The sequence below is a fragment of the Portunus trituberculatus genome, chromosome 18 (genome assembly GCF_017591435.1).
Source record: "Portunus trituberculatus isolate SZX2019 chromosome 18, ASM1759143v1, whole genome shotgun sequence".
Classification (NCBI taxonomy): Eukaryota; Metazoa; Arthropoda; class Malacostraca; order Decapoda; family Portunidae; genus Portunus; species Portunus trituberculatus.
Genome location: NC_059272.1, coordinates 6,377,923 through 6,403,691, shown reverse-complemented (window position 1 = coordinate 6,403,691; position 25,769 = coordinate 6,377,923). Strand labels below are relative to the sequence as shown.

The 25,769-nt window shown below is 39.9% G+C and overlaps 1 protein-coding gene across 1 annotated transcript in view; it reads right to left on the bottom strand.

The window, feature by feature from the left end:
• The window catches only part of LOC123505349 (heterogeneous nuclear ribonucleoprotein U-like protein 1), a 160,084-nt gene that overhangs the window by 32,564 nt on the left and 101,751 nt on the right, over positions 1 to 25,769 (bottom strand). The window contains exon 11 of the mRNA XM_045256567.1: positions 258 to 508. Within this exon, the coding sequence (XP_045112502.1) occupies positions 258 to 508 (251 nt within the window). The remainder of the gene's footprint in view (positions 1 to 257; positions 509 to 25,769) is intronic.

Sequence of the window (25,769 nt, the reverse complement as noted above, 5' to 3'; positions counted from 1 at the left end):
TTGAATTTTCTGCTTTTCTAAAGAGATCAAGTCTGATACACAATTGTTCTCCCAAAAAAGTTGGCACAAAAACAGAAAAGGAGCATTTACTCCTTGGAGTGAAGACAAAATAACAAATTTTACAGATAAATATATGCTCAACTGAGTAAACTTGTATGAAATAGATACTGATCTAGAGTTCTTTCACTCAGCACATGACTAACTTAGAGCAGATGAGATCATATATCTAATATATTGGAACACATAAAAATACAAACCTGAGGGCGATTCCAACTGTTCTGGTAGCCTGCCCGGTTGCCCCTGTCTCTATTATATCCTCCTCTGGTCACTTCTCTGTTGTATCCACCACGATTGTAGTCCCTGTTATAGGTACCACGACCTCCTTCTCTGTTGTAGCTTCCACGTCCATAATCACGGTCACGCATCCAACCACCTCTATCCCGTCGGTCAGTGTAGCCTCCACGGCGGTCACGGTCCCATCCACCCCGGAAACTATTCCCTCGGTTACCTGTAACAGCATTAATATCACATTAGCATTATATCATATGAGGAAGTCACTTCACATAGCATCAAACAATACTGCAGCATAATATATTAATGGGGGGATGACTTTCGCAACTGCACCTGTGTGTAAAGTTAATGTCATCTGTTATGTGCTTTGCTTTAACTAGAAAGAAATTGACCTGCACATTGTGTTTGTCTAAATGGGTCTTGCCTCCTTCCCTCCTATCCCAGTTTACTACTTGAGTAGCAGGGTGTTTTAATGATTTTTTTTTGTTTAGCCCATTCAGCCAAATCCAGACAGAAACAATTAACTGAGGTACAGTATGCAAGAGAGGGACAACCCATACAACCCTACTATTGAGATGATTGCATTTTAACTTTATCACCGATTACTACCCTCAAAAGGGTCAAACTGTATTACTATTATGCATGAAATGAAAGGTTTAGGGTAGTTTTGTCATGCCATGTGGTTTTGTAGTACAAGTGCAACAACAAGAGCAAAAACAAGACGACAAACTGAGTAAAACGAGAGCAAACAACAAAAATATATCGGTGACGACAGAGCATCCCAACCACAACACCACCCTCCACCAACTCCAACACAGCTCTGCCCTCTACCCGCGCACAGCCCACACAAGCCGCAAACGGTGCGCCCAAACCCTCTCAAAACATTCCCGAAACCACCACAACAATAACCAAAAAAACCACATCTCCCCATGAACTTAAGATCACAAAAACCAAATACACCCATCAACACCTCAATAGAATATTAAAAAACCTGAGAACAAACTTAATTAACGAAATCTGCCATCCATGCGGGAGGCCTCCTATTCCTTACTGGACGAGGCTCAACAGACACAGAGTCTCCCTCTCCCTCCCGAAGACTCTCCTCCTCTTCATCACCAGAACACTCCGCAGGTGGTTGTACTACTGGCTGGACATCCAACACATGCCTCGGCATACCATTGACAACAAGATTATTTGGAGAATTCACCTGTGTAACAGTCCCTTTTCCCCACTGAGTAGAACACCTAGCACCAGCAGGTTTCACCCACACCTAATCTCCAATATGTACAGACAACTTCTCGCTGCTCTGTCCCCGACATCAGGGTTTTTCATCCACGGGTATCTCCACTTGTAAATATAGACTGAGCGCTGTGGTACCAATAACTCATCCTCCCCATATCTTGGTGTGCTGTTATACCAATACACAGCTTCCAAGGGAGGGATACCTCCTCTTTCAGCAATTGCATTTACCGTCCTGTGATGTCTCTCAACAATCCCATTCCCTGACAGTCTGTATGCAGCTCTAAATACCCCATCTATATTCCAGCCTCGCAACATATCAGCCAAATTTTGAGACCGAAAAGCCGTGCCTTTGTCCATCAACAACTCGTGTACTGGGCCCCTCTCCAAGAAAATGCTATTCAGTTCATCAGCTATGCAATGCATCCTCTCTCACTAACTTTCTCCAAATAGCAAAACGACCTGGGCCACAGTCCACCACAGATAAAAACGGCACCCCTCTGTAATGGGTCACATCAACAGCCAATCGCTGCCAGTTAAACTTGGTACATATTTCTCCCTTTTGATGTGTTACAGGTGCAGGATCAATTGATTGACAACTCTCACAACCTTGTACACCCTCTTCACATCATTCCTTGCCACAGTCTGGTCAACCTTTTTTGCCAAGAACCAAGTTCGATCAACTCCCATATGATGCCTATTGTGAACTGCACGCAAATCCGCTATTACTCCTGAGCACATATGTTCACTTTGTACATTCTCAACGGTCGAGGCAGCTCCCAGCCAGCTCTTCTTCACACGAGTTAACATATCAGCCTTATTCCAATCTGATGGTACCAACAATACCTCAATCTTCAACCCAAATTCTTCGATTAACTCTCTCAGATTTCCCAACCTGCACTTAATGAGCATTTTAGCTGCTTCCTTCGTGTGCACTCGCTTTTCTGTACTTATCACACTTTTTAACCATGCCACAACAGTAGCAGAATCAACCTTCAACTCTAAAGAAGTTATGCCCCACTTCAACGCCAGATTCACTCCCTTTAAAACAGCCTCCAGTTCTGCAACATTAATATGGTTAAAATCATCATTCTTTCTCAACCAGGCAGCATCCTCGACTGTTTTCCCCTTGATCTCCAACACTGTTCCAATTGCGATTTTACTTGCATCCGTCCAAACTACTCCATGAGTACTCCGAGGCACCAACCAGCTCCCCCTCACGGGATCCTCCCTAGCAACTCTATCCATAACCTCCTTGATCATACACATAGTCTAGTCACCAACGAGATCCTCCGTGTGAAATCCTTCTGCCTGTCGCATAATGTAGCTACAGGCAACCCGTAACCATCCCGCAACAGGGTAATGCCCCACAAGCATCCCACATACTGAAAATAGCTCCCGCCTGGTAAGGGTGTCACCAATCTCTGGCAATGTTTTTCCTCTCCAAAAAACCAACTCGTCTCCTGATTTCGACAACTTCAATCCCAACACTGCAGTTCCCTCTCCAACTGCTTCCAGAGGTTTCGTAACAAGCCCGTATTTATTCAAATGTTTGATCACATCCTGCACTGACACCCTACTTTCATCGACCGCAATGTCATCTATATACGAACTAGTTGCTGCCCCGATAACACTATCCAAACTCAGCACATATTTTAACACTTTTGACATTATACGAGGAGCTGAATTTAAACCAAAACCCAATCTAATGAGACAGAATGTTTGACCTTTATAATTAACAAGTTGGTATGGCCACAATTCTTTATCGATCTTCAATTGAAGATAAGCCGATTTCAAGTCCACTAGAGATACACGCTTACCAATTTGGCGCCACTCCCTCAATTTCTCACTGCAAATACTGACATCATCATCTCCTGTGTGACACTTAACAAAAGCATTCAACTCACGAAAATCGAGCACTGGCCTCACTTTATTCTTTGTAGGTTGTTCCACTGCCATGAGAGCAATAATACCTGTATCAACATTCTCCTGCCAAGGCACCAGTATTCCCTCCTCGATCCATCTATCTACTTCCTTCTCAAACTCCAACTGCTTTTCGCTTGCCATATTTTTGTCGTAACACGACACTCTATTCTTGAGTTGAACAGGATGCTCAGACTTCCATGTCCATTTTATCATCCAATGCTGCCCATCAAACTTAGCATGAAAATCAGTGTCATTTATTTCCAGAACACTGTCACCGTTAAAAGACTCGTCAACTTTATTAGCAGGCTGCTCATCTCCTTGCACTACAGCCACAGCTGGCTGACCTTCGACATGAACTTTTGAGTCTCCAAATTTAATTGTACCCCGACCAATGGTAACTCCGCCCAACTGATCGATAACATCAACTCCGACAACCACATCCACACCAACAACCAACTGATCTAACACCAGCACCCTATAAACACTAACTACTTTATCTTCAAATACCAACTCAAGACCAGTCACAGTTCGGCACGTTACTAGCCAGCCATCAAAAGCACAAACACGAGCTTCACCATTACTGCTTCGAACAAACTTTGAACAAACTACAGTTGTAGTACAACCAGTATCTATTAATGCTCTCCCAACTACCCCACCTATTACTACATTGACAATGGGTAAACAACCTATACAACGCGCCTTTCCAATGACAGAGCAACTTCCGGAGCTGAAATTACTCCTTTCTAGTTTTCCGAAATATGTTCTTGGCACCTGCTAGCGACATGTCCAACTTTTCCACACCTAAAACACCTCACCTGTTCTTTACAATCTCTGATCATGTGTGGGCCTGAACAACGGAAACATTTACCTGAAAATTGATTGGCAGTATTTACCCGTCTAGGCCCTCTTACTGTCTCCTTAACCCCTTCAATACGGTGACGCCTACGTAGACGTCATATTATTTTTCTGAGCTTTCTTCAGTTCAGTTGTCCCGTATAGTGTGTTGGATACCAACTACACACGCCGTATGCTGTCCTTGAAATCCTAGTGCTCCTCCCACCATCCTTGTCTCCACCAATCACTAAAGATAAGCTACATTCATGAAAACACACACACACACACACACACACACACACACACACACACACACACACACACACACACGTTCCGTAGGGTAACGTCTGGCTGTCTCGTCAGAGACTGCAGCAGATCAAACAGTGAATTACACACACACACACACACTACATAAATCTGTTTGCGGACGATGCGAAACTGTGCAGAGTCATTAAACAAAAAGAGGATTGTGAAATACTACAGGAAGACTTAAACAAGATCTGCAAATGGAGCAAAAAATGGGAGATGGAATTCAATGTGGACAAAAGCCATGTCATGGAAATGGGAAAAAGTGAAAGACGACCAGTGGGAATCTATAAGATGGGAGATGGAGTAGAACTAGAAAAAGTAAAAAAGGAAAAGGACTTGGGAGTGACAATGGAAGAAAATAATCAACCGGTTAGCCATATTGATAGAATTTTCAGAGAGACGATAATTTGCTAAGGAATATTGGAGTAGCATTTCACTATATGGACAAGGAAATGATGAAGAAATTGATAAGTACTAAAATAAGACCTAGATTGGAATATGCAGGAGTTGTGTGGACTCCCATAAAAAGAAACACATAAGAAAATTAGAGACTGCAAAAATGGCTACAAGAATGGTTCCAGAATTTAAAGGGATGGCATATGAGGAGAGACTAAAGGCAATGGATCTACCAACCTTGGAGCAGAGAAGAGAGAGGGATCTGATACAAGTTTATAAATTGATTAACGGAATGGATGAAGTGGATAATGAGAAACTGATCCTGAGAGAAGAATATGACTTTAGAAGAACAAGATCGCATAGTAAGAAACTAAGGAAGGGACGATGTCTGAGAGATGTTAAAAATTTAGTTTCCAAAGATGTGTTGAGACTTGGAACAGTTTGAGTGAGGAAGTGGTATCAGCAAAGAGTGTACATAGTTTTAAAGAAAAATTGGATAAGTGTAGATATGGAGACGGGACCACACGAGCATAAAGCCCAGGCCCTGTAAAACTACAACTAGGTAAATACAACTAGGTAAATACACACACACACACACACACACACACACACACACACACACACACACACACACACACACACACACACACACACACACACACACACAGTTTTAAAGAAAAATTGGATAAGTGTAGATATGGAGACGGGACCACACGAGCATAAAGCCCAGGCCCTGTAAAACTACAACTAGGTAAATACACACACACACACACACACACACACACACACACACACACACACACACACACACACACACACACACACACACCGTGGTACAGTGGAACCATGCGTGCTTTGGGATCCAAGGGGTCTCCAAGCGCACGGGTTCGAATCCTGTCCACGGTCTGAGTGCAGGTCGGGCTTCCTCACTCAGGACAACGGTTTCCTAGCGAGTGGGCTTTGAGATAGGAGGTACCCTAAAAAGTATCCCCTTTAGCTCATAAATTTCCGTGAAAAGCCCACATAGTATAAAAAAAAAAAAAAAAAAGAATAACGTGGTAAATAGATGTACACAAATACAAAAACAAAAAATTTTCTAATCTCTCTCTCTCTCTCTCTCCTTCGCTTCCTCTCCTTCCCTCCCTCCCCCTCTTCCTCTCGAAAGATAAGTTACGTGCGTCCCGCTTGTGTCTAAAATATTAGCAAATGTCACACACTCACTCTCTCTCTTTTTCTCCGAAGAGAGAAGCGTCCACTTTCCTCTTCGAAGGCGATATAGTGACTAAAAAATAGCATAATACACAGACAACAAGTATGATAATCCTGCACGAGTTTCCCGCTAATATATAATTTGCGGGAACGCTCTCTCTCCCGCCACCACTCGCAATACCGGGAGAAAGGAGCAAGATGGAGAAACTTTTAAAATGGCAATTTTTGGTCCTTGGTCACAAAATTGGCATATCACAAAATTTGAACTCATGAAATTGGAGTAAGCACTGTACCAATATCAGTATTGGTAAAAATTCTGGTGTCAGTTATATCTCTACTTGTAACTCAAATAGATTTCTTTCATTGAAGTGCCATTAATTCTTTCAGCCTAAAAAAAAAAAAAATAAATAAATAAATAAATAAAAAGAATAAAAACAAATAAATAAATAAATAAATGAATGAATGAATAAAATAAAAAATACATATAAAAATAACTTTTCTTTTTGTTTTGGGTAAAATACCATTTAAAATATAAAAAAAACAGGCATTTCTTGATATATTATTCACCATTATATGATGTTTCACTTTTACAATAGCATTTTATTTTATTTTATTTTTTTTTTTACGTAGGGAAGAGGGCCAGCCATGGGCAAAAAAAAAGAAAGTTAGAAAAAAGCCCACTTGAGCGCGCTGGCTCTCCAAAGAGTAAAAAAAAGTGCCAAAACCGTCAGCCAGAATTAGGGGAGCAAATGCCTCGATACCTCCCTCTTAACAGAAGACAAGTTGTAGGAATTTGGAAATACAGACGCAGGGAGGGAGTTCCAGAGTTTACCAGTGAAAGGGATGAATGATTGAGCGTACTGGTTAACTTTTGCATTAGAGAGTTGGACAGAATAGGGATGAGAGGAAGAAGAAAGCCTTGTGCAACATGGCCGCAGGAGGAGGGGAGGCATGCAGTTAGCAAGATCAGTAGAACAGTTACCATGAAAATAGCGATAAAATATAGAAAGGGATGCAACATTTCGGCGGTGAGAAAGAGACTGGAGGAATTGAGTTTTTGAGGCATTGAAAACTACTAGATTTTCTCTGCCCCAATCGGAAATTTTAGAAAGATTGAAAGGCAGGCGTTCCGTGGCGTCCCCGCGTAATCTGTTAATTTCCTGAAGGGTTGGACGTCTCTGAAAGAACGTGGAAAGATGTAGGGTGGTATCATCAGCGTAGGAGTGGATAGGGCAAGAAGTTTGGTTAAGAAGGTCATTAATGAATAATAGAGAGTGGGTGACAGGACAGAACCCTGAGGAACACCACTATTAACCACTTCAATACGGTGACGCCTATGTAGGCGTCATGAAGCCCCAGTAGCATATACGGTGACGCCTACGTAGGCGTCATATTTCTTTTCTGAGCTTTCTTCAGTTCAGTTGTCCCGTATAATGTGTTGGATACCAACTACACACGCCGTATGCTGTCCTTAAAATCCTAGTGCTCCTCCCACCATCCTTGTCTCCACCAATCACTAAAGATAAGCTACATGCGTCCTGCCTTGTGTCTAAAATTACCCAATGGCATAGACTGTTCCCATCTCTCTCTCTCCATTCCCTCCCTCCCCCTCTCCCTCTCGAAAGATAAGTTACATGCGTCCCGCCTTGTAACATTCGTGAAAACACACACACACACACACACACACACACACACACACACACACACACACACATATATACAAAAACAACAAATTTTCTAATCTCTCTCTCTCTCTCTCTCTCTCTTTCTCTCCTCCCTTCGTTTCCCTCTCCCCCCTCTTCCTCTCGAAAGATAAGCTACATGCGTCCCGCTTGTGTCTGAAATATTAGCAAATGTCACTCTCTCTCTCTTTTCTCCGAAGAGAGAAGCGTCCACTTTCCTCTTCGAAGGCGATATAGTAACTAAAAAAAATAGCAGCATAATACACAAAGACGACAAGTATGACAAGCTGGCACGAGTTTCCAAGCTGGGGCACTACCACCCGTATATCATACAGGCGGGCTTTTTTAACATCCGGTGCGAAGGGGTTAGTAGGTTTAGGAGAAGAACAGTAGCCGTCTACCACAGCAGCAATAGAGCGGTCGGAAAGGAAACATGAGATATAGTTGCAGAGAAGGATAGAAGCCGTAGGAGGGCAGTTTTGAAATCAAAGCTTTATGCCAGACTCTATCAAAAGCTTTTGATATGTCTAACACAACAGCAAAAGTTTCACTGAAATCTCTAAAAGAGGATGACCAAAACTCAGTAAGGAAAGTCAGAAGATCACCAGTAGAGCGACCTTGACGGAAGCCATACTGGCGATCAGACAGAAGATTGTGAAGTGACAGATGTTTGAGAATCTTCCTATTCAGGATAGATTCAAAAATTTTAGACAAGCAAGAGATTAAAGCTATAGGACGGTAGTTTGAGGGGTTAGAACGGTCACCCTTTTTAGGAACAGGCTGAATGCTTATGCTCTACCTGCTATACAATTTGCTGTTGTGGTACTGTGAACCCTTTTTTTTTCTCATAGTTCAGTTATCATCCTTTCATTTTTACACAATTTGTCCTTGGAAACTAAGTTTTTATAAGAAAGAAAAAAAAAATAAATAAAAATATAAAAAAAAAGAAAGAAAGATAAAGAAAAAAATATACTGTAAATAAAATAAATAAATAAATAAATATAAAAGTGTTCATTAGAAATCATAGATCTTAATTTGACTGAAAATTGATGCTAGAGGAAAACGGTGTGTTTCGTCTAACTCAAGACAACAGAAATAGTTGAAGATAACGGAAAAAAGTGCTAGAGTGATGTCGCCTTTAGCCAATCATATATCAGCTTTTACAAGGGTAGGTCTGTATACACTGGTGGTCAGAGTGGAAGGCGCGGTACCTGTGACATCTTATGAAGGAGATTAACGACACAGAAAATATGTTTTAATGAGGGTATTCACCTAAACTAGTGATTGATGGGGTGCCCTCGTGCCTTCTTGACCTTTTAAGTCTCCTGAGAAGTGAATCACCCAGGTGGTGAAGATACTGAGCATCAATATTGTCCCATATGTCCTGAATAGCGGCTTGGAGGCGTTGAAGGGAGGAGATATCTCTCTCCTTTAGCTTCAGTTTTATGTACGCCTGGGGATTTTTTATAGGGTTAATGTCTGGGGAACTTTCGGGCCAAGGTTTTAAAAGACTGACATTGCAGAAATCAAACCAGTCAACAATTAACTTTGCCATATGGTACGGTGCACCATCTTGCAAGAAGGTATCAGCATTGCACTTTTCCATACACTCATCTAACTCATCGAAAATGAGCTCAAAGTAGTTATTTTGGTTCATACAAACATTCTTAGGCAAAAACACTAATTTTTCAAGACCATAGTAAGAAAAACAACCCAACACCATCAAAGAATTTGGATTTTAATGTGTGTGTTGTGTAGTGTGGATCGTGACGGTTACTACTAGGTCTGCGGTACACACAGTTTCTCTGGTTGTCTGTAATCTGAAAACTTGCCTCATCTGACTAATGTACCCTATGACACTTACTTAAGTCCCAATCTTTGTGCTGAGACACAAACTGCTTCCCTACTGTTAAGGTAATCATGACTGAAGCAAGGTTTTGAAACTGTGCGGCAACTCCGTTATCCCATATCGCCTTTCACATATCTCTGCACACTCCTTTCACTCACCCCACCCAGCACAGAGGGTTCCTAGCCTAAAGTTCCTTGCTGTGTATGGGAGGGTTGGCCTAAAGCTGTCTTTGAATAATGTTCAGAGTTCTCTGGCTTACACTGCGCTCACGCCCTTCAGGCTTGTAAGGTGGTGGCGAAGCGTCTCTTCCTCCCTCACGATAGATTTTGGTACAACATTGAACAATTCTGAGACCTTTGCCAGTGTTTGCGGCAGTTTCTTGATTTGACTTATTCTCCCTAACTGAGGCACAAATGAATGAGATTTGGGCCTTACTAATTAGTTTCCTAGGTCCCATAATAGGTAGTAACAGGGCACAATGTTAAGCTCATGCATCCACAAAAAGGGCCCATGAGGGAGGGTGAAAGAAAATTCAAATGCAATCCACGAACCATAGACGAATGTTGACTAAGGAAACATATCATCTACTTTGACAACTAGAGCTGCAGAGTTGTCAGATAGCGACATACAGCGAATCCCGCCGTATGTTTAGGACTTAAAAAGGGATGAATGAAATTTGGTCAGCATGGAAGTTGTTGTCCCTTTTGCGCCTTCCGCTCTGACCAGCAGTGTAGGTGTGAGAGCGCCAAGCATGAGGATGTCAGTCTCCTGTTTTTATATTTTTGTATCAATTTCTTGGTGAGATATGAGATGTACAGGTAACTCTCAATTTACACGATTGTTGCGTTCCAAGAGGCATCGTGTATTTCAAAATTCGCGTAAAACAAACTTGTAATTCTCATAAGAAACAACAGATAATAGGGGGGGATGTGAGATGTGGTCCAAATCGTGTATAACCAAACCAATCGCGCAAATTAAATCAATTATAATATTTTTTCGGTCACATATTAACAAAAACGCATAAATTAAACAAGCATAAATCAAGACTTAGCTGTACAGTAATACTCCGCTTAACAAACGTTCGTTTAATGAATTTCCAGTTTAACATACTATATAAAGTTTGACCAAAAAGTCCGCATAACGTACAACCAAATCTGTTTTAGCGAATTTTCTGGGTTTGAATTTGCCAGGTGAGGGACCAAACGTGGTAGCTTCACTGTGATTGGCTGGCTCCCCGCCTCTGTCTCTAGCGCTCCTGGAGCTGGATCCAAGATTCTTTAACATCAGAGCAGCCTCTTGCAGCAAAATGGCATCCATGAACGCTTGGAGGGACGGTGACAAGGTTGCTATCAGGTTGCTCTGAGGTTGCTGGGAACACCACCTCTCCAGGTGGTGTTACTGTCTTATATATGCATTTATGTTCACAAAACAACATTTCTATTAGCTTTTTACAAACCTTGCCCCTAAGAAAGGATTGTTTTGTAATGCATAAAGTGAAATCTTATATGGAATACCAAAAAATAAAGCAGAGATGAGATGAGCTACCGATGAAGTGGGAGACTCGCGGTCATTCGGCCACTTCTTCTTCTTCTTGTGACTCTTTTGCTTGCGTGTTACTTTCATCATGATGTTTATGATTTCACTCCTCTATTGCCTGCTATAATGGATATCATATCTTAGTATTCATATACGCTCATGCCACGAGGAAAACCTTGACTCTGTGGCACTGAGTGATAGTGAATTACTAATGAAATACCGCTGTACTCGTATTTCATTAATAATTCACTATCACTCAGTGCCACGGAGTTGAGGTTATCCTCATAGCATGAGGGTATATGAATAATACTAAGATATGATATCCATTATAGTAGGCAATAGAGGAGTGGAAACAAATATCATGGGGAAAGACAACATGCAGGCTAAAAGAGTCACAAGAACAAGAAGCGGCAGAGTCGCCACGAGTCTCCTGCTCATCTCATCTCTTCTTTATTTTTTTGGTATTCTATTAAGATTTCACTTTATGCATTACAAAACAATCCTTTCTTGGGGGCAAGTTTTGTAAAAAAGCTAATAAAGATGTTGTTTTGTGAACATAAATGCGAGAATGTGAGAGAATTTGTACATAGCTCCTTTATCTTCCAATGACTCATATGACACAATAAAAGTAGTGGTACAACGGTGGCCCAATATGCTGCCAAACGTATATATAATTTTTTTTTTTTCTTATTAACCCATGTGGTATGTTGGGGACCAGCCCAGAACGCATCCCCCCTATTTCCATTATTTCCTATGGGAAAATTACACCCGCTTAATGATTTTTTTTCTACAAACAGCTTTGACACACCCTATCCTGTTCATTAAGCGGAGTATTACTGTATATGTATTTCCATGTATAAGTGAGTAGTTCAGAAACCTATTATGATGCATGAAAATATTGGAATCATTATTTTTATCTTGTTATTGGTTTAGATAAGAGTGTGTAGTGCTGATTTGATGGAGTCAGCTGAGCAGGATGTGTTGAAGCTTGTTTCTGACTGTGAAGAGGTTGAATTTTCAATATACAATGGAGACTCAATACTCGAACTTTTCATATTCAAACCCAAAGTTCAATTTAATACTTGAAAAAATACCTTATAGTTTAACGTCCACGCCCATGATTGTAAACAAAGGCTCCCTGGCATCCCTGTTCCCCCTCCGCCAGTTGTAGCTTGTGCTGCCACAGTCATCAGAATAACATAAACATCAAAGGCTTATTAGCGGTGAAAATATCTGGTAATCAAACAGCCGCACACTTGGTCGTACACAAAGCTGTCTCATCTCCCTTCTCGCAGCCGCCACTGTACCATCTGATACCGTAATACTAGTAATACCGGTATACTGGTAGAATAGCACTAGTTCAGGGGGTGCTGTGAACCTTCCATTAACCCGTACAGCGTCAGCAGATCTGAGACTTTATGATTTCGCCAGTGCTGGCCACATCATGGATTTTTTTTTTTTTTTTTTTTTTTGCCAAACCAGTCTTGAATGATGTGAAACAAATGAAAATGACAGTCATTCCTCCCAGAACTGACTGGAAGTGGTATTAATTGGTGCGAGATGTTTTGCGCTAAGGTTAGCGACTTAGCAAAGCCTTATGTGACTAGTATATTCGCTTCCTCGTTTCTCACCAGTCGATCCCCGAGTTGGACACATGCATAATATCGTTCCTGAGTTGAAAGAAAAACAACATGTCAAGTTTTGCTATTTGAGAGTGCTTGTGGATAAAAATAGACACGAGATATCATGATGGAGTGTTGCCTTTCACGGTGCAAATATTTTCCAAGTAATATGTACTTTTTCCTTATAACAAAGCGATTGGAAAATTCTTATTTATGTCATACAAAGTTTTCACTACCACAATATAACAGTTACCAAAAACAACTGAAATGGTAAGAGTAAGTAATGGAAATTACGCTTTGTTCATATTAGCGGAGTTGAGGCGTCAGTTTCCCGCTACACCGAGCTGAAGGCAGCAGAAACTGCTAAAGTTCAGAATTGTAATAAATAAATACAGGAAGCATTCATGTTAGCAGGGACGAGGAGGCAGCATGAGCAATGTCTACAGTGCATGATGGCAGTATAATGGTAGGTTTTGAGGACGCAATACCTCCGAAAACATGAGGAAGCTCGCCGACGTATCTCATACGTCTCTGACGCCCGGTTCGCTCAGAGTAGCCGACGTATCTCGTAAGTCTCTGACCCTGTACGGGTTAAAGCTAGTTGTGATCTCGCTGAACGATTCCCTTTGTGTTTCACAAGATAACTCTCCTTATTCACACAAAACTACATGCACTTTATATCTCTACCTGGAATCATGCCAAGTCTATACTTCAACTTGCCAAACACTCCTTCATAAATAGAAAATGTCAAAATCTTTCAAACTCAAACTCCCCTCGAGACTTCTGGCATCTAGCCAAACACATTTCAAATAACTTCACTTTTTCATCTTTCCCTCCTTTATTTCATCCCGATGGCACCACTGCCATCTCTTCTGTCTCTAAATCTGAACTCTTCTCTCAAATCTTTGCTCACAACTCCACCTTGGACAATTCTGAGCTTGTCTCTCCCTCTCCTCCTCCCTCTGACTATTTCATGTCTACAATTAAAATTAATCGTGACAATGTTTCCCATGCCCTCGCTGGCCTAAACCCTAAGAAGGCTTATGGTTCTGATCGGGTACCTCCTATTGTTCTCAAAAACTGTGCTTCCGTGCTCGCACTTTGCCTGGCCAAACTCTTCCAACTTTTGTCTATCTACATCTACCTTTCCTTCCTGCTGGATGTTTGCCTACATTCAGCCTGTTCCTAAAAAGGGTGACCATTTTAACCCCACAAACTACCATCCAATAGCTTTAATCTCTTGCTTGTCTAAAGTTTTTGAATCTATCCTGAATAGGAAGATTCTCAAACATCTGTCACTTCACAATCTTATGTCAGATTGCCAGTATGGCTTCCGTCAAGGTCGCTCTACTGGTGATCTTCTGGCTTTCCTTACTGAGTCTTGGTCATCCTCTTTTAGAGATTTCGGTGAAACTTTTGCTGTAGAATTAGACATATCAAAAGCTTTTGATAGAGTCTGGCATAAAGCTTTGATTTCAAAACTGCCCTCCTACGGCTTCTATCCTTCTCTCTGCAACTTTATCTCAAGTTTCCTTTCCGACCATTCGATTGCTGCTGCAGTAGACAGCCACTGTTCTTCTCCGAAATCTAGTAATAGTGGTGTTCCTCAGGGTTCTGTCCTGTCACCCACTCTCTATTATTCATTAACCCGTAAAGTCCAACATGCCTTAAATAGGGCTGCATTGCACACTTCTGACAGTCCTTAAATGGGGCAGCTACTTTGAGCGCTAATAAAAACCGCGCTAGCATTGGTAGCGCTGCTATATTTGGTCATGACGTAGGCCTATGGTAGTACTGTCGGCTCCCAGGAAGCACACCGCTCTAGGCAGCTTTTTTTTTTTTTTTTTTTTTTTAAAGGGGGGTGAAGAGAGGAGGTAGCTAGCTGAAGAGAAAGTGGGTGGGAAGAGAAGGGTGAAGGAAAGTAAGAGAGAGATAGATGGTGGGCTTGACCACCTTGCTAATTTTAGGCTCTAGCCAGCTAGTCTCCGCAAATTTCTGTGAGGTGCGTGAGCGTCGTGTCGCGGTGATAATTATTTACGTATTTACGTATTTACTTATTTAAGGAACTATTATTTACAACTATGGCTACTGGTGCTAAGAGGAAGCTAAAGTTTAGTGATAAAAGTGATAGACAAGGCGGGACAAGACGGAAAGTGCACAGGTTGGAGGTAGATCCCGACCCCGCTATTGTGACAATATCGTCACACACGCTTGATAAAAACATACGTAACTATAATCAGCCAATATGAGTGAAAACACGAAAAACATGTGAAAACACATAAAAACATGAGCAGTGCCTTACATTATGTAAGAATACACATAAAAGCACCTCCCCCGAGTTGCCGCTACCACAATCTTCTCCAATTATCGGTTATTATTCTGAGACAACCATAGTGAGTAGAGCAATAAAAACTTGTAGGATGATGCATTGTCATGTCTACTAACAGCAGATTTTTTTCCAGAGTAATTTATAAGAGTTGATTTTTTTATGATAATTGCGGTAATGGGAGGGTGCGAATTTTGCGGCCATCGGTCTTGGCGGGTTAATGACCTTCTTAACCAAACTTCTTGCCCTATCCACTCCTACGCTGATGATACAACCCTACATCTTTCCATATCCTTTCTGAGACGACCAACCCTTCAGGAAGTCAACAGATCACGCAGGGATGCCACAGAACGCCTGACTTAAGATTCTTCTAAGATTTCCGATTGGCGCAAAGAATATCTAGTAGTTTTCAATGTCTCAAAAACTCAATTCCTCCATCTATAAACTTGACACAACCTTCCAGACAACTATCCCCTCTTCTTCAATGACACTCCAACTGTCTTCCTCTTTCACAATGAATATCCTCTTCTGTCCTTTGCTCATAATCTTAACTGGAAACTTCATATCTCATCTCATGCTAAAACAGCTTCTATGAAGTTAGGTGTTCTAAGGTGTCTCCACCAGTTTTTCTCACCCCTCTAACTTCTTACTCTGTATAAGGGCCTTATCTGCCCGTGTATGGAGTACATTTTTGCATGTTTGGGGGGGGTTCCAGTCACACAGTTTTACTAGATAGGGTGAAATCAAAAGCTTTTCGTCTCATCAACTCCCCTCCTCTGACTAACTGTCTTCAGCCTCTTTCTCACCGCCGAAATGTTGCATCTCTTTCTATCTTTTATCACTATTTTCATGCTAACTATTCTACTGATCTTGCTAACTGCATACCTCCCCTCCTCCTGCAGCCTCGCTGCACAAGGCTTTCTTCTTCCTCTCATCCCTATTCTGTCCAACTCTTTAATGCAAAAGTTAATCAGTACTCTGTCATTCATCCCTTTCACTGGTAAACTCTGTAACTCCCTCCCTGCATCTGTATTTCTGAATTCCTATGACTTGTCTTCTTTTAAGAGGGAGGTATTGAGGCATTTGCTCCCCAATTTTGGCTAACACTTTTCCACCTTTTAAAGAGCCAGCACTCAAGTGAGCCTTTTTTTTTTTTTTTTCTTTTCTCTTTTTTTTGCCCTTGGCCGGTCGTCTTGCCTTAAAAAAAAATAAATAAATAAAAAATAAAATAAAATAAAAAATAAAAAATTCCAGTGCGAATCCTTAGTCCTGCTGCAATCTTGAGAAAAACAATATTCTTCTGTGTCCTGTCGGTAGTTTTTTCATTTAGAAACTTAGGATGGCACCAAAGAGGTTTATTAGTGGTGAAAATAAGGGATCTGGTGAGAGTGTAAGTGTTAGTGAGCCACAGCCCTCCATTAGTGGACTCACAGGAATCACACCTGGAGAAACTGTACAAAGACATTTTCATGGATGGTGACTCATCCTCTGGTGACCTTCCTCCTCCCCACCCTTCTCCTCCTCCTCTTCTGAGTTATCCATCACCCGCCTTCCCTTACGGTATGTACAAATAAAAATTGTAAAAATAAATACATTGAAATTTTTATAAACTTGGTTTTGCTAAGATTAGAATGAATTACCTAACTTACAGGTCTCAATAGTTGAGCTTTTTAATACTCGAACAGCCATTTGGAACAAATTAAGTTTGAGTATTGAGTCTCCACTGTATTACAATTTGCTTACTTCCCTGATTCATTTTCCATAATGAATGCAGTATATGAAATGAAAACTTCTTATTGGCTAGACAAGAGTGTGTGGTGCTGGCTTGATGGAATCAGGTGAGGAGAGAATGTGGTGACACTTGTTTCTAACCATGAAGTTGAATTTTCATTATATTACATCTTGCTTACTTTGCTGCTTTATTTTCCATAATGAATGCAATATATCGAAGGAAAACTTCTTATTTTTTAATTGAAGTGTGATTCATAAACTTTGATGTGTTTTTGCAAAAAATTGAAGGAAATAAAAGAATACATTTCTAAATTTACCTTGCTCTATTTTTTTTCTTTTGATTTTTTTTTTTTGTGCATATGTTATGTTTGTTCAGTAATGATTACACCACAGCAAAGAGCAACTCCTAAGCTTTCTAATCATATATGAATATCCCAGTGTTTGTTAAAATAATTTGATTGAACACTAAAGGACTTGAGGAAATTTTCAAACATTTACTACCCATTTTTTTATCTACATATCTTAAAACCCCTCCCTCCTGTTATAATGGGTATAAGGGTTAAGGGGAACGTCCGGTTTAGAGCCCGAAAAAAATATGAAAAATAATGTTTATTTGTGAGAGAGAGAGAGAGAGAGAGAGAGAGAGAGAGAGAGAGAGAGAGAGAGAGAGAGAGAGAGAGAGAGAGAGAGAGAGAGAGAGAGAGAGAGAAGTGGTAGGTATACATCTTAGCTATTATTTCACAAAGTTTTATGGTGAAACACGCATTGGTTTCCATTTAAATGCCATTTAAAGGTCCCGTACTCAACCATGTGTGTTTGTTTACATAAGCAGAATCAGTTTTTTTTTTTTTTTTTTTTCAAACTATGAAAAAAAGGAAAAAAATTTTTTTTTAGTGGACATAATACAGCAACCCTGAAAGTCTACGAGTGGCTTCAAGCAAGGCACCAGCGAGACTCAGTAGGGGGAAAGCTATCAGAGAGAGAGGTTGTTGCTGCGTCTCTTATTACCCGCCCTTCACTCTGCTAAACAGCACTTAATTTATTTACTGCATCCTGCTTTTCACTTACTGCCAACCATGGGACGGGTGTCTATGAAGAATAAGCAGAGGAAGGACGCTTGGAATATGAATATGGAAGCTCAAAGAATAAAAAGAGCGTGTTGAACCTGACACCTCAAATGCTCCAGTACACAGCCTCACGTCACCCACCACCACCACCCTCATCACCGCCACCCCACAGCCCACCACACCTCACGCAGAACAAAGACAATGAAATGAAGAAAAGGCCGCACTACTCACAATTAGAGAAGCTCTTCTACAAATTAATGAGAAAGGAAATGAAGATGTGGAAAGTGATGATGAGCTTGTCATGCTGACAAAAAGGAGACTGAAAAATCTTTCCTCCCGTTATTCATGCCCAAATCCTGCCTTTGACTGCAGTTTCGAGCCTGATATATACGAGAACACCATAACTATGCACTGCACAACTTGCAACTTCAAGAACACATCACAACCAGAAAAAATGAGAACTGGATGTCGGATTGTATTATGAGATTGTTGATAATAAAAAAGAACATATAGTAAACCTGAATAAACTTCCTAGTGTGTTATACCGGGATCGAGATAAATCGATAAACTGTATCTCAAAACATTAGTTATTCCCCTTATAAAATATATTTTAAAACCAATTTTAGCTTGATTCCAATGAAACAAAAACTAAAAAAGAATACTTCTTCTTTCAATTCACCACTATTTTTTTTATATATGTCACCTGTAATTTTGTATTAATATTTTTTTGGTAAAAAAAAAAAACAAATAAATAAATAAATAAATAAATAAATAAATAAAATAAAATAAAATAAAATAAAAAAATGAAAGGTGAAATAAAAAATCTACTGACATGGAAACATTTCATATTATAATGTGTCTTTGCCACAGGAAAATGAAGGTTATGAATTGCATGGCGGGGTTGGGGACTAGAATGGGGATGAATGTCTAATATTGATATACATATTCCCAAGACTTCAAAACATAAAAATCTGAGTGTTTCATGCATATTTACAGGAGATATGACAACACCAATCTAAATCAGACACTCCCCATAAGTCAGTCCAGTTCATTATTGAGTGACACCTGTTCTGTGAGGTTCGTTATTGAGAGGCATCACTGTAATAATAATAATGCTGACTATAACAATGATAATGCATCCTAAAACTGTAGGAGTTATTGGTAGGTGGAAGGGTATAGGGGAGGTGAGGGGGTGACTGAGAATGGCTGGCCTGGGTGGCTCAGTGTCTAGGCAAGTCGCTAAGAGGTTGCTTTCATCTGAAGCAAGTAGCAAGTTTATGTTTGGCACACAATACATACTACTAGAATGGTAGTAATATGAGGTATCTATATCTTAAAGATCAGTTGACGAGACCGATCATTCAGTTGGCTGCAACGAGACAGTCAGTGAGAATGGGAGGGAGGGAGCAAGAGTTGTATAGTGAGCATGTACGCATGCATACACGCTGCCTCTGCAGCAGTATTAAGAATAAACTGCCCTACCTGTTCTCTAATATCATTTCAATAACAACCAAATGGATATGGAGGTGTCTGAAAAAAAAAGGTCAGTAGATGAGGCAGATTGTTAAATCAACTGTAGCAGCAGAGAAGACAATGTGGAGAGAGAGAGAGAGAGAGAGAGAGAGAGAGAGAGAGAGAGAGAGAGAGAGAGAGAGAGAGAGAGAGAGAGAGAGAGAGAGAGAGAGAGAGAGAGAGAGAGAGAGAGAGAGATTTACCTATAAATTTGCTACGGGAAATGAGCTACGCACGTGGTGTCCCGTTCGCTTGAATCCCTTTATCATATTTTTCTTTAAAACTATGGATACTTCTTGCTCTCACTACACCCTCCGGTAATCTATTCCAGGCAGTGACAGTTCTTGCTGGGAAACTGAACTTTTTAATATCAGTTGTACACCCCGGAATCCTCAATTTCAAATCATGATTATCTCTTGGTCTTCTCATCATATCTAGATCGAGAAAGTCATCTCTATCAATCTTGTCAATCTCATTTACACACTTGAACAGTTGGATCATATCACCTCTTCTTCTTCTCTTCCAACAGTGGCAGATTTAGTCTACATAATCCTTCCTGGTAATCTATATCATGCAAGGCTGGCACCAGTTTCGTTGCTGTTCTCTGTACCCGTTCCAGTTTATGTATATGTTTCTTCAAATGAGGCGCCCATACCACCTGTGCATATTCTAATTTTGGCCTCAGAATTGATTCTATTACTTTTTTACCAGTGTTTCATTCAAGTGAGTAATTGTTGTTCTGATATTTGCAACTATTGCCAAACCTTCCCCTACAATTTTGTTAATATGTCCCTCAGGTGACAAGTTGTTTTGTACTATAACCCCCAAGTCTTTTTCTCTTTCTACACACATTAGATTCACTCCACCTAAGTTATAGCTTGCATGAGGTCTGTGTATACTTCTTCCCATTTCCAACACATGACATTTGTCAGCATTAAATTCCATCATCCATTTATTGCTCCATTCATGAATAATATCCAAGTCCTCTTGTAATCCTTGACAATCTTCTTGGGTTTTTACTTGTCTCATTATTTTTGCATCATCTGCGAACAAATTAATATAACTTCTCACTCCATCCGGTAGATCATTTACATATGTCAGGAACATTAGGGGTGCCAACACAGACCCTTGTGGAACTCCACTCTCTACTTCAGCCCATTCAGAGCTTACACCCCGTACCACTGTCTTAATTTTTCTCCCTGATAAGTAACTTGTCATCCATTTAAGTATCTTGTCCCCAAGTCCTCCACATTTTTCCATCTTCCACTTAAGTCTTTTGTGGGATACTTTATCAAAAGCCTTTTTTAGATCAAGATATATACAGTCTACCCATCCTCCTTTCAGATCAACTATGTCAATTACTCTTGAATAAAAACTTAGAAGATTGGTAACGCAAGATCTTCCCTTTCTAAATCCAAATTGCTTTGATGAAAGAATTTCTCTTTCTTCTAGGAACTTCATCCATCTATCTCTTATTATTCCCTCTAACACCTTTATTAATATACACAGAAGAGAAACAAGCCTGTAGTTTAACGCTATCTCTTTACTTCCTCCTTTATGTATGGCCACTATTTGCGCTTCCTTCCACTTTTCCGGAACATATCCTTCTTCTAATGACTTCATGTATAACTGATGAATTGGCCAACTTAATTCCTCAGCACAACATTTCAACACCCATCCTGACATTTGGTCCAGTCCCATTGCCTTATTTACATCCAGCATCTGAAGTCTTGTTATGACTTCCTTTCTATCAAATACAATGTTTTCCAGCTTGGGGCCTTGATATCCTCCTAGTACTCCTTCTTCTCCAACATAATCACCATCTTTTACAAAAACTGATTTAAACTTGTTATTTAATACCTGAGCTATTTCTCGCTCATCTTAAATAATCTCTCTTTCCACTTTCAGTCTCTGAATTGCACCTTTAATTTTTGTTTTACCATTAATGTATTTGTAAAAAAGTTTAGGATCACTTCATATTTATCCACGATGTTTTTCTCATATTTAGCCTCTTCCTCTCTTCTCACCTTTGTAACATAACATAACATAACATAAATAATAGGATAACAAAGGGCCACCAGGGCCCATCTAGGTTATCCTGTATCAGTCGCACAGCGACCTTGTCATCAGTACTTAAAGATCCACTTACAAGTACACAATACATTATATACTAATTCTAAATATTTGGCCCATTAACAGGGCTAAGTCCTGCAGCGAAATCCTCTACAATTTGTGGTCCCCATACATGGGGATCATGTCTTGTTTAACTATAGTAAATTTCTTATAAAAACTATCATGCAGCGCTATACATAATTATAAATCTAATAAATTTAAGTGCTTATCTAATCTGTTTTTAAACATTGTCAAACTAGTGCTATTTACAACCATCTCTGGCAATGCATTCCAGAAGTCTACCACCCTATGACTAAAGAAATATTTTCTTATATCTAACCTGCAGCCTTGCTTTCTAATCTTCCTGCCATGATTTCTAGTCCTACTTCCCTCCTCTAAGGTAAAGAAAGATCTCACATCTATGTAGTTTGTATCTGAGAACATTTTAAATAACTCTATCATATCCCTCTTATACATCTCCTCTCAAATGAAAACATGTTTAATTCCTTTAATCTATCTCTATACTCCAGGCGCTTTAATGCTGGTATCATCCTAGTTGCTCTTCTCTGAACTGCTTCTAACATGTTGATATCCTGCCTATAGTGGGGTGACCAGGCCTGTATGCAATACTCTAAATGGGGCCTAACATAGGAATTATATAAGCTACGCACCACTTCCTTACTTTTATAACTAACATTTCTATTTATAAAACCCAGGATCCTATTTGCCCTATTTCTTGCTTCTAAACATTGCTTTGAAAATTTCATAGTCCTGTCTATCACTACTCCTAAATCCTTTCCTTCCTCTACTGCCTCTAGCCAACATCCCTCCATCTCATAGTTAAAGTTTGTGTTGTCTTTACCTAAATGCATAACCTGACACTTTTAGAATTAAACTCCATCTGCCACCTGTCTGCCCATGCTATCAGCCTGTCCAGGTCTCGTTGTATTCTGTAATTGTCCTTTTCACCCTGTACTGCACATGCTATCTTAGTATCATCTGCAAACTTTGATACTTTGCTACTAATTCCTATATCTAAATCGTTAATGTACACCAAGAAAAGAAGAGGTCCTAGCACTGATCCTTGGGGTACCCACTAACCACTTCCTTCCACTCAGACATTGCCCCATTTAATACTACTCTCTGTTTCCTATCAGAAAGCCATTCACTAATCCAATCAACTAACCTACCCCTATCCCATGTAGTCTCAATTTGTACACTAGCCTCCTATGCGGTACCTTATCAAACGCCTTGCTAAAATCTAGATATATAACATCTATGCTATTTCCATCATCTAACTCCTTGGTAATATATTCTAAGATATCGAGCAAATTTGTAAGACAGGACCTCCCTGATCTAAAGCCATGTTGGGTATCTCTAATTAATCTATTCTCATTTAAATGCTCCCAAATACTACCCTTAATGATTTTCTCTAGTATCTTACATACTATACTAGTTAAACTGATCGGTCTATAATTATTCGCATCATCCTTCCTACCTTTTTAAATATTGGAGTAACATTAGCTAACTTCCAGTCCTGAGGTATCTCAGCAAACCTAAGTGATCTTTCAAAGATTAACTTAAGTGCTTCAGAAATACTGTCTACACCCTCCCTAAGTACTCTGGCATGTAGCTCATCAGGACCACTAGCTTTCCTATCGTCTAGTTCAAGAATAAATTTCCTAATAATTCCCGGTTTTATATCAATATTTTCTAAAGCTCTTAAACTACTCGTCGCACTGTTTGTAACAGGATTTCCTATTCTTTCCTAGTAAATACTGAAGAAAATTGTTCATTCAATAATTCTACTATGTCTTCATTTTGATCCACTACTACACCATCTTTTCTGAGTGGTCCAATCCTATCCTTATTTCTTTTATCACTGACCTTGTAATAACTATATAATTTTTGGGATCTTTACTCCCAGCTCTAGCTAGTTTTATCTCTGCCTGCCTTTTACTTTTTTTATAACCTTACTCAAATCATCTCTGACCTGTCTGTACCTAATCAAATCTACATCTTCCCACTTTTCTGCAACTCTCTATATGCCCTCTTCTTCTCTCTGATCTGGCTACCTATCTCATGAGTCCACCATAATGGCTTCCTGTTTCTCTGCCTTATATCTTTGTAAGGGATACACTGCATCACTATACCCTTTACTACAACCTTAAAAATATCCCACATCTCCTGTGCAGTTTTATTTCCAAAACTATCTTCCCAGTTTACCTCTCCTAATAACTGACGTAACCTACCATAATTGCCTTTCTGATAGTTTGGGACTCTAGTCTTATTCACTATATTATCCCTACTGGAATTAATGATAAATCTAATTATATGATGGTCACTGTTTGCTAAAGTCTCTCCTACCTCAACTTCCTTTAAACAATGCTCAATATTTGTTAGTACTATGTCTAAAACCTTCCTCCCCTAGTAGGTTTATCTACCATCTGCACTAAATAGTTATCCTGAAAACTTTCCATAAACTTATTTTCACTAGCATCTCCTACCATCCTCTCCCAGTTTACTGACTTAAGATTAAAATCCCTAAGATAATTGTCTGACTAGTACACCCCTATTTATCTCATCTACCATAAGGTTGTCTACATCTGCTGACTGGTTAGGTGGTCTATAAAAGCTCCTACTCTAATAACCTTACTTTTGTTTACTCTAACATCCAGCCATAAGGACTCTACTCTGTTATCTACCTTAATACCATTAACCTGACTGGAAATGAAGGATTTTTACATAAATAACTACTCCTCCACCTATCCTACCAATTCTCTGGTGTAAATACATAATGTATCCATCTACTTCATATTCTTTCCTATTTTCCTAAACTTTTCCTCATTTACCCATGCCTCTGTGACACATACAACATCGAAGTCCTCCTCAACTATATAACTAGATAACTCGTCCTTCTTGTTCCTAAGACTCCTGGCATTTACATAAAAACATTTAAGTCCAGCTACCTTCCTAGATGCTGTCTCCTTATTTGGAATCCTAATCTTATTCTCTCCTATTTGCACCTGGAAATCTTTCCTAATCTTTTCACTATCTCTGTTTATCCTATCTAATTTATGTCTAGCATCTTTCTTCTGGAATGCATTTGCTACCTCACCCCCTACACTCCATCCCAACTCCTCTCGTGCTCTATGATACTTTTCCTTTGTCCCTTCACTCCTTCTTTTTCTCATATTTTTCCATGCTCTATCTTTCTCTTCTTTGGCTTTTCTGCATCGCTTGTTAAACCATACTTTTTTATCTCTCTCTCTAGGCTTATATAAAGGGACTGTTTTCTGAACCACTTCGTCGTATACTCTCAGTACCTCTTCCAGCATTGCCTCTGTATTCAATTTCCAACATCAGAAAGTGCTGAAAAGCTGCCAGATTTGCCAGATAACTTAATTTAGCACATTCAACTCGGTATGCTGGAAAAAATTTTTACGTCATATATGTGCTATCAAACTAAGTAATAAATTATTAGGAACATCTCTAATCAGCTTCACCAAGCACAGAGAACGTAATATGGCAAAACGAGCCAAAAATGCTTGGTTCATGGTCTCAGTTTTGGGACACTTCATCACCTTGAGTGAATTACATTATTTTCAGTAAGCAAGCACATTTCATTGGTTCAAGTTAATTAATTAGCAATCAAATCCAGAAAATGTGACGAATATCAAATAAACACGATGTTTTGATGCAAAATCCTTGTATGACTTCAGTGAAAGATTGTCGGTTCCGTATGTGAACAACATCAAGCAGGTTTCTACCTGCTCCCCACCTGTTATAGGCAAACAGTTCAGGGTCTGGACGCGATGCTGACGGTCCTTTGCACCAATCTATGAAGTGCTTTGAGCAGATAGCATGGTCCTTGGTAGCTCTCCACGTCGGGCCTCGTTTACATTGTGTCTCCCATAATCTTTTTCGAGCCGCGTCTTTCTTCCTGGGAAACACAGTCCATCCTTTCACGCCTTGGTTTTTCTTTTTTTATATAGAATTGCAGTCAGCTACAGCACATGTATAAACCAGCATTCTGTTCCAGCTCTAAGAACACTCCACACTAGGGTGACCAGATTTCTGAGACAAATTCCGGGGACATTTTCAGTTCAGGGAGGTAAAAACATATAG